Source organism: Sinocyclocheilus rhinocerous, unplaced genomic scaffold (genome assembly GCF_001515625.1).
Source record: "Sinocyclocheilus rhinocerous isolate Xijiao unplaced genomic scaffold, SAMN03320098_v1.1 scaffold767, whole genome shotgun sequence".
NCBI lineage: Eukaryota > Metazoa > Chordata > Actinopteri > Cypriniformes > Cyprinidae > Sinocyclocheilus > Sinocyclocheilus rhinocerous.
This window is the reverse complement of record NW_015633562.1, coordinates 54,322-64,014: the sequence shown is the minus strand read 5'-3', so window position 1 is coordinate 64,014 and position 9,693 is coordinate 54,322. Positions and strand designations below refer to the sequence as shown.

At 37.6% G+C, this 9,693-nt stretch overlaps 1 protein-coding gene across 36 annotated transcripts in view; it reads left to right on the top strand.

Annotated features, from left to right (window-relative positions):
• The window catches only part of LOC107744607 (disks large homolog 2), a 217,367-nt gene that overhangs the window by 187,771 nt on the left and 19,903 nt on the right, over window positions 1-9,693 (top strand). For all 36 annotated transcript variants that reach the window (XR_001640499.1, XM_016558337.1, XM_016558340.1 and 33 more), the window contains one exon: window positions 4,578-4,692. Coding sequence is in view for 35 of the 36 variants with exons in the window: in XM_016558337.1 (XP_016413823.1) it covers window positions 4,578-4,692 (115 nt within the window). In the remaining variant the exon portion in view is untranslated. The remainder of the gene's footprint in view (window positions 1-4,577; window positions 4,693-9,693) is intronic.

Here is a 9,693-nt window from a genome sequence, read left to right as displayed (position 1 = left end):
TGATGAAATTTTATTTTATTGTTGTAATTAATTTATAGCATTAACAAGATGACCCGTTGAATTCATTTTGGGAGCGATGACTGATTTAATGTATTTTTAGTCCAGTGCCTGCATATAAGATTAGTATTGACCAAGTTCAGAGGCTGTCATATGTGGATCAACTTACTCAGGGTGCGAATTACGGGGGAGTTTGGAGGGGCTGACCCCCCTAAAGAAGGCTTTAATTCCCCTGATGGACGTCAAAACTAGATGTAGCGGGGGGTCAGATAGAAAGAAGGCAAGCCTACGCATAATATGGAGATTTACTTGTAAATATTAATATGCATTTCTATAGCCCTAACTGATTTTAAAATATAATTTTGACAGCTCCTGAAAGGGGTCGTATTGACAGTACCTGAGCGGTTGAAGAATACGCTACAGCGCTCATTCAAAGACGTGCATTTATTGCTTGGACGGAGCAAGAACACCTAAAATGCACGTGTAGATTCAGTCGAGTGATAAAGTTTACCCTCTTCAACTTAATGCTGCTGAACTGAATTTATGGAGCAAACTATTTGCTAAAATATCCATAACATTAACAGCACCGCTGAAATACAAGCGCGCGGTTCTGTCAGTCTGTCAGGTTCTGTTATAACAAACACTGTGCTTTCTTTCAGAATCATCATTGGCTGGTAGAAAGACAAAAATAGGTTACATAAAAGTTTTTACCTAAAAATGAAGATAAGGTAAAGGTGAGAATAATTATATTTTAGACACATTGTCAGTAATTTCACCAATGAAAATAAAGCCCTCGGAGAACTGTTGTGCGTCAACAGTTCAGATCAACACACAGCGGTGTTTCATTAATGAATCCACGGTTTTAAATGAATCGAGTGATTCAATGATTCAGTGAACCATTCATAAAGGCAGTCACTTGCTTCGTTTCTGAATGAATCAGCCATTTGAACGAATCGATTAAATTAATGATTGAATGACTCACTTAAGACAGGGATTTGCCACCACCTACTGGCGCATTTAGTTTTATATTTAGAGTATCATTTCATAACTTAATTTCATAATTTAATTTCATATTTCAGCATTTATTTGTATTTTTTATGTTGAATTAAAATATTTCTTCCTAAAGCTACTTATATTTCAGCTACCTTTTTGTAATGTCTATTCAGTGTTTTTTTTTTTCTAAATTAACAAAATGATAACTATTATCTTTAATAATAACTTTATCTTTAATCAGCACATGATGTACATGTTAATTAATTAATCTCATTCATTTGAGATTCATTTGATTAATTAATCGGCACATTATGTAATTACATTTTTTTTAAATAATCACTTGTGACGTGTCATGGATTTATTGCATTTTGGGGAAAAAATAAAATTTTATAATAAATCTTTGAAAATCAAAATCTGGATTTGAATTTTTAATGTTATTATAACCTAAAGATGCTATGTGAAAGTTTGAAACAGAAAATAGTGGTTTTCATCTTGCCACTTTGAGCTTATTTTCCTCTGTGAGACTCTCCCTTCACAACTGTGAAGCTGTATTTTTATCCTGCTGTATTTACGTTTCCAGGGGTTAGCAGTTAATAATCAATTGATTTCTCAATTCACATGTGCTTACTTCACAAGCCTGCTGCTTATGTGCACCAATTACCTTCATATGCTAGTGGAATTTGCAAGTTTTGAAGGACAGTTAAAGCTGAAATATTTGCTGGATTTGTGGCTTGTTTACCTTTAAGCGAGCTAATACGCTGCAGATTGAAAACACAAAGCTGACATCAAGAGAGAAAATCCAGCATGGGTTTTGATCTGGACTACTTTAGGGGAAGGAGGGACTCTAAGACACTCAACCCCCGCCCACTCTAGAGTCCCAGCCAATGAGAGCAGGTCTGGAGGAGAGAGTGTGTGTGTGAGAGAGAGAGCGGAGAGGAGGTGGCAGAGTGGCAGTCTTTGCTTGTGTGTAGGGAGCGGTCAGTCTCTCACGCTGCTGCAGTCTGCGAGCATCCTCAAGAGTGAGAATCTCTTTTTATTCTCTTTCATTCATACATTTTTTCATTTTTCCTTTATTCCATCCTGTCTACCAGCCCCCTCACCTTTTTTTTAGCTTCTCTGCTGTTGCTGATTCGTTTCTGTGAGAGTGAGAGTGTATTTGCAAGCACACGTGTGTGTATGTGAGTGTGTATTGCCTGTTTAAGGGGGTCTGTAGCGTTCAATTTGGTTTATTTGAGGTTATATTTATGTTATACTTTAGAAAAGTGCAATTTATGTTGGAACTGTGCATGATATTGTTATTTTGGTATTGTGTTTCCTTAAGTGACAACTTCCCTCTTGAATAGTTCTCAATGTATTAACTTTTTTTCAATCTTTATTTAGAAAAGAATGTCAAATATTTCTAATGATGTTCCCAAAAAACATCTCCTGAAGGTTTGTGTGCTCAGCAGTCTTTTTTTAATTTGAGTGGATTTGTTCGGGATGAGTGCATCCCTCACTGCAGGATTGTTTTGGGTTCTCTACTTTATCCTCTGTCTGAGCTTTGCACCAATCTGAGACTTTTTAATCTGTTTCTCTATCTATCTATCTATCTATCTATCTATCTATCTTACTTTCTTTCTTTCTTTCTTTCTTTTTCTCTGGAGAAGAAACATCTCTTTGTTTCATTTTTATTCTTTAGCGGCTTCTCTTTCTTTTCAAATAACATTGAGGCCATTAGAGAAAGAGGTAGAGCTTAGTTTCCAGAGGTGGGAGTGATTTGTATAACGCCTGTATATTTCATTGGGAGGAAATGCGGATATATTTGTGAGTCAGGTCTTTTTTTATGCTTTTACTGCACATCTCTAATTGTATTGTCATCATAATTGTCCTTGATCTTCCTCTCTCAGCCTGCAGCCTAATGACAAAATTGACTTGTCATTTGACCTTTGAGTTCCTGCAAGGAAAGACGGGGCTCTCAATCAGCCTTATTGCATGTAGACCCTTTGATGACCCTCATCAGAAGCTGCTCAAACCATCTAGTTGATGAGTGGTTTAGTTATTTGCATAAGGTATTTTTAGACCAATTAAATGTGTTAAAACAAAATGAAAGAAACTGAATAAAAAAGCTACCAGAAAATGATCCAAATAAGCTGTAACATGTTACTCAGGTGTGGTAGGTGCTCTGTTGGGGCTGCTGTGCTGGTTTGGGTTGTCTAATGGTGTTCAGGCTGGGCTTTGGGGCATTGCTAAGTGCTCAGGTTTAGCACACGGTGTGTGTGTTCATTGGTCAGCATCCACAGCAGATGTAGTTCTCTGCTGAAACAGGGCTGAGGTGTGCAGCAGCCTCAACAAACTGCCATGCCGTGCACTAGATTACATGCTGAAAGAGCATGAGTTCTGTTTTAGGAGGGCAAATCTGTGTTTTTTACCATCCTGAAAAATACACTACAATGTTACACTACAATACACAAAAGAAAGCCAATAAAATAAATATTATTGGACTATGTTTTACAGGAAAATACTTTTTTGGTCTTTGTACTTTAAAATTTGATGTTTAATTCTCTGTTATTTGCCGTTTCATTGTAATTAATTGTGAAATTTCTGGGTGAAAATTGTTTCTACACCAATTCTTTTTTAGTGGGGTTGGTAAGTTTTTTTTAACGCTTTAAAAAGTTTTAGTCTGTTATGCTCATGGGAATCAAGAATATAGTAAAAATACAAATATTGTGAGACATTATTACAATTTAAAATAAGTTTTCTATTTTAATATATTTTAAAATGTAATTTATTCCTGTGATGGAAATGAATTTTCAGCAGCCATTATTCCATTCAGAAATCTTTCTATTAAGCTGATTTGGTGTTCAAGAACCATATTATTATTATTATTATTATTATTATTAATTTTGAAAACAGTTGTTTTTACAAAAAAACTTTTGGACAGTTCTGTTTTTGCAGAGGTTTTATGAATCAGATGCAGTTAAAATTATCATCATATTTTTAAAAGTATATGGGATGTTATTATAGCTGTGAAATGGGATCTTTGTTTTTACCCCAAAGGAAGGCGAAACAAAACACAACAATAGGGGTTCTTAAAAAGTGCATATACTAAGTAATGGATAATATACAGTTAGCTGGTTATTATCTTGCAGAATGATGAATATTTCAATTCTGCAGGAATCTGTGGAGATTCAGTATCAGCCTGCATATAACAAAGAGACAGAAGTGGGATGTTATGGGATATCATACATTTGTACCACAGTAGATACATAATATGACTTTACCATCTCTCTCTCTCTCCTACTCTTTCTTCTACATTTCCTGTATTGACTGTTTGACCTTGTGCTAGAAGTCAGCATAGAACAGCTACTGTAGATTGTATCGATCGGAGCTGTCATATCAGACACTAAGTCTCTACACCACATCCTTTCTAGACAGCATTTCTTCCGAGATATCTTTTTATTAATTCTTTGGTTTGAGACTGTTTGTTTGCATGTGCTCTGTTCTGTTCTAGTGATTTTAGGGATGCCATTGCAAAGCTTGATGTTTGATTTGGGGGGAAAAAATTTTGCATTATGTTTACGCTTGCTTGGTTATGTTTGTGCTTACAGAATACGGGCGTTTCGAGGCCAAGATTCATGACTTACGAGAGCAGATGATGAACCACAGCATGAGTTCTGGGTCGGGATCCCTCAGAACCAATCAAAAACGGTCGCTCTATGTCAGGTAGACCTCATCTATATTTAAACATAAATTCACATACAGTAACACAGAACTGCAAGAATTAATTAAATTTTCTTTGTATGTTTTTCATGTTTTTTTTTTTAAAAAGCTTTTTTAAAAAAGCTTCAGATTTTCTTTACCCCAATGGCAATTTCCTTTTCTTTTTTAAGCAAAAACTAAAGCTAAAACTAGCGAAGATTTATGCTTTAAACATTTTTTTTTTTTAATTCTTAAAATTAGATATTTTCTCTGAAAACAGGTACCTCACACCATGTAGCTTCTCAAGACAGTTTATCTTGTTCACATATTTTTACTGAAAAACAAGATGAAAAACAGATGAAAATTTTTTTGGGTTGTGAATGAATGTTTGAATGAATGATACTGATTTCCCAGCAGCCCCCTGATCATGTAAATATGGCGTTAACTGTCTTTCCATGTCACTCTTGTTATGTGGGACTGATGTTGGATTGATGTGAACATCAGTGTGGTCTCTCTGGGCGATGAGACATGTTTCTGGAGCGAAATGTTTGTTGTACACACAAGCACACATACACATACTTCAGGGGTTTGCGTGTGAACCTGCAGGGTATCTGAGTGAGTGAGTCAGAATTCATCAGTGTCCACTTCGCCTTTCTAACACACACACACACTAAAAGGAGCACATGCTGTCTTATGTGTGCGCTCTAATCCTAGATCAGCCAGAATTGGGGATCATACTGTTTTACATGACATTTAGAAGAGCTATTGATATTTAAAATCAGTAGGAAAGTGGCAAAAGTGACCCATTATAAGATGCTCCAAGAAACCTCTCTTTGCTCACCTGCTCTCTGTTTTTAAGTCAACATGAAACCAATTTTATTTTACAGTGAGACATACTGTATATATATATACTGTATATCCAAACCCCTGAGACTGCATGCCCGTTGTACGTGGCATCCCACCCGGTGGTGGAGGCATCCGTGTAGACCACAGCATGCCTGGAGATCTGCTCTAGGGGCACCCCTGCCCGGAGGAACGCAAGATCTGACCGCGAACTGAATCGCATAGCCGAGGCTGATGGTTTGCAGAAGCCAGCGAGACGGGCTGGGTAGCGCTGACCAAGCGCCCAGAAACCGTACAAGCGGGACCAGCGGGACCACAGCCGTACCCGCAGTGGGGCAGCGAGGTGGAACACAGGGACCCAGCTCGGGCGGCTTGTGAGCGGGCCGGAGAGGGGTGTGAGTGTGGGGTGCAAGGCTCACCTGGTTCCACGGGTTGGCAGAGGGTGTGTGAGTAGGGCCTTTGTTGACGCTTTCGAACCGCCCGCTGCTGCTGTCTGGCGAAGGAGGAGGATGAGTGAGGTGCGGCGTTAGTCCGTCCGCAACTCTCCGTGCCCTCCTGGGACCCAGAGATAAAGTAAACTGCTATTTTGTCGAGAATTTGGGTACCGTCGGCCATGAGGCCAACGGCGGGAAAAAATGAAACAAAAGATTCTCCGAGAGCAGAACGATGTTGTCGCTCGGCTCCGAAGCGAAAAGCTGGTATGCATTGCACCTGCTGCCTTATTATACTCACGCTGTGATCAGCAGCAGCTGTATGCAATAATTGCATGCCAATGTGCATTGGCTCGTTTAGTTTACACTCAAAGTAGATTGGTCTATCGAAGCGATATCCCAATTCATCGGTCACGACGTGACTCGTAGTGACCGACTGAAAGGGAACTTAATATACATATACAATATGGCCCCTGTGGTACGCAGTACTGTAAGAATTCTGCAGCTGAGGAAGGAGACGGTTGTGAGACAGAAGTCTCCACAAACCTCTGCTCAGTCTGTAGAGGGAAACAGAACATTATGACAAAAGTATAATTTCCAGTTTGCCTCCGCTGAGTTCTGGCGAGATGAATGCAGAGGTGTGATCGCTGTTGGCTGCATTCTATGAATAGAAAACACACGTCAATGTAAAAGCAATGCATGCACAACTCCATTCAGTTAGGATGGGATATGAGTCAGTTATTGAGTGATTTTCCTCAATCAGCAAGTTTCAGTGTTTCTGTCACAATGAATCAACATCACAATTTCTTTAAAGTGGAAGTGTGCGTGTGGCTCTTGTGTGTGTGTGCACTGCTTATTTACCTCCTCAAAGCATTCTCAGTGTGTCTCTCTCTCTCTCTGCGGTAGCATTTACATGTAGCCATAACAACACCCTTCCTCCGTGTGATCGGAGAAAGAAATATACATCAGTTTATCCTGCTTAAGCAAGAAAGTCCAGTGTTTGTGTAATTTGTCCAGTGCAAATGTAAATTTCAGAATATAAATTGCAAAGATGTCTGGTTTGATTTATTTAGCGAGAAGTTGGCTGTGTTGTGTCTAGGGACTGCGACAGTGAGAGAGCTACAGTATAGAGATTTTTATTTTCTTATTTTTTTTAAACGCTGCAAAGAATATCATGAATATTGATGTTATGTTCGTGTTTTTTAGTTTAATTTTCCAAGTTTATGTTCAGCAGGAAAAGACAGATCTTATCTTATCTTTTCTTATCTTATCTTATCTTATCTTATCTTAAGATCTTATCTTATCTTATCTTATCTTAACATGCATTTTAACATGTTTAATAAGCCAAGCTAAATTGCACATGAACATGAACACCCTAGATACCTCACAGAACACCTTAGAAACTGCATAGCAACATGCAGGTGGGGTCTTTTAACTTGGGCATGTAAACAACCATTCAGAACACAATATATACTGCTTAGCAACACCATGACAACCACCTTGAAGGTTGGCTCTTTTGACTTTGACCAGTAAGTGAGCCCCTCGATGGCAACTATTGCAACAAGCAGCTCTCACATTTTCTTCCCAAATTGTAAAAATGTAGTAATCACATAAAATCTTCAGTTGCTGTAATGTATATAATTAATTCTTGCAAATGTCAGCTCGGGTCCTGTTATTTCACTAGCCCAGGCTCTTATCGCTATGAGGCCGCTGATCTACACATAAAAATTCCACTCCACTTTACTCTCAGGGGGCTTTTAAACACCACATTTCTCTGTAACAGTTAAAAGCACCGCATTATCTGCACCTTTGCCAGCACTCTGACACTTTTTTCTAGTTTGCGTGTTTTAGACGTAATGCTTTTTTCCCTTTTGCCATGCTGATGGCTTCAGCTTTTATCTTACTGCTTAGTAATACTACACTAATTTTTTTTCAAGGACTGAGGCAGCACTCACTCTTAACAAATTATGTTACAGACTAGGGGTGTAACAATTCACTCGTTTTCTCGATGCATCGATTACAAACCCTGACGATGCATATGGTGATGCGATTTTGAAACATGGATTTTTGAATCGTGAATCGTTGATTTCGGACAGTAATCGATTTAAAACGCTAAGAATCGAATGAATCACAATTTCTATAGCAATTCAATGCTTTCAAAATATATACACATTAAATTACTACAAGCACTAATTAATGGAGACCTTGAACAGTTTGTGCCCTCGCATCTCTCCTTCACACGCTCCACTATATTTACCGCCTGCGACTGTCACAGGATTGCGCTCACGCTCCGTTCGTGATGTGTGATCTCTCCTTAGTACTTGTGGCCAGTAATGCTAAAGTGAAGTAGTTTTGCTTTTCTGTAGTTTTTCAATGGCTCTCGGTCATACCGACGACATTACCTGAGCAGTCGAAGGCTGCGCATTTATTGCATGGACGGAGCAAAAATGTAAGTGTCTAAAGCATATGCACAGTTCCATTGAATGATAAATGTGTTTTAACAATGTCGTTGAACCGAATGTACGAAGGAAACTGTTAAAATAACCACAGCATTAACAACAACCTTGAAATAAGAGTGCGAGGTTTATCTAATAATCAGATGCATTAACGTATCGTTTGTTGCTATAGCAAACAGACATCGGCCGCGTTTTCTTTCAAAATCATCATTCGCCGATGGAGAGGAAAAGTTAAATACTATAGCATTTTATTTTATGAAAATGAGATTAAGAAGTTTTCACACTGAAAGAGAAGTGATCTCGCGCTCAAAGAACTTAAAGCAGCACTATGTAACTTTTTCTGTGTTCAAAATTTGCAAAATGTATATAATGAGCAAGTACATCATGAATTCATCTTCCAAACCGCGTTTTTGTCTTGTTCCGAATCACTACGGTACACTTATAATAAGTACTTATATTTGGACTAATGTAGCCTAGTCGGGTCGTTACCGCTGCGGAGTAACACATACCTGCGTGAATCGCCATAGACATAAACTTAGAGAAGTAGCTCCGGTTGGAATTTTCTTCCGCAGGATGTGTGCAGTTCTGTTTATTAACCGCAAGAGCGCCAAAAGTTACACAGTGCTGCTTTAAGACGTGCCAGGAAATGCCTAATATGGACGAAGGCATCTATCGCTGCAGCTAAGCTGAATAAAAATCAGAATGAACTGGTGAAACGTTAAGACAATAAATAAATAAAAGTTATGAATGATGCAGTGCTAATTGACATATCATTCTAATTCTGTGCAGAAAATTTAAATAATTGTTTGTAGTATAGGCTATAAAACAATCATAAAATTGCCATTAGGAAAAAAATTCTAGATTACAAATGATTGATTATTGTCCAGCAGTGTATTTGATTTCTTATAGCAAATTAAAAATAAGAGATAAGAAAATTATTCCTTGTAAAAAAAAAAAATAATAATAATAATAATAATACATACATACATATGCCTACATAAAATTATTGTATTTGACGTTTCTGTCACTTCTGAAATGATGGCTACGTGTATAAAACAATCATAAAATTGCCATTAGGAAAAAAATTATAGATTACAAATGATTGATTATTGTCCAGCAGTGTATTTGATTTCTTATAGCAAATTAAAAATAAGAGATAAGAAAATTATTCCTTGTAAAAAAAAAAAATAATAATAATAATAATAATACATACATACATATGCCTACATAAAATTATTGTATTTGACGTTTCTGTCACTTCTGAAATGATGGCTACACCCCTGGTGTGACAAAAT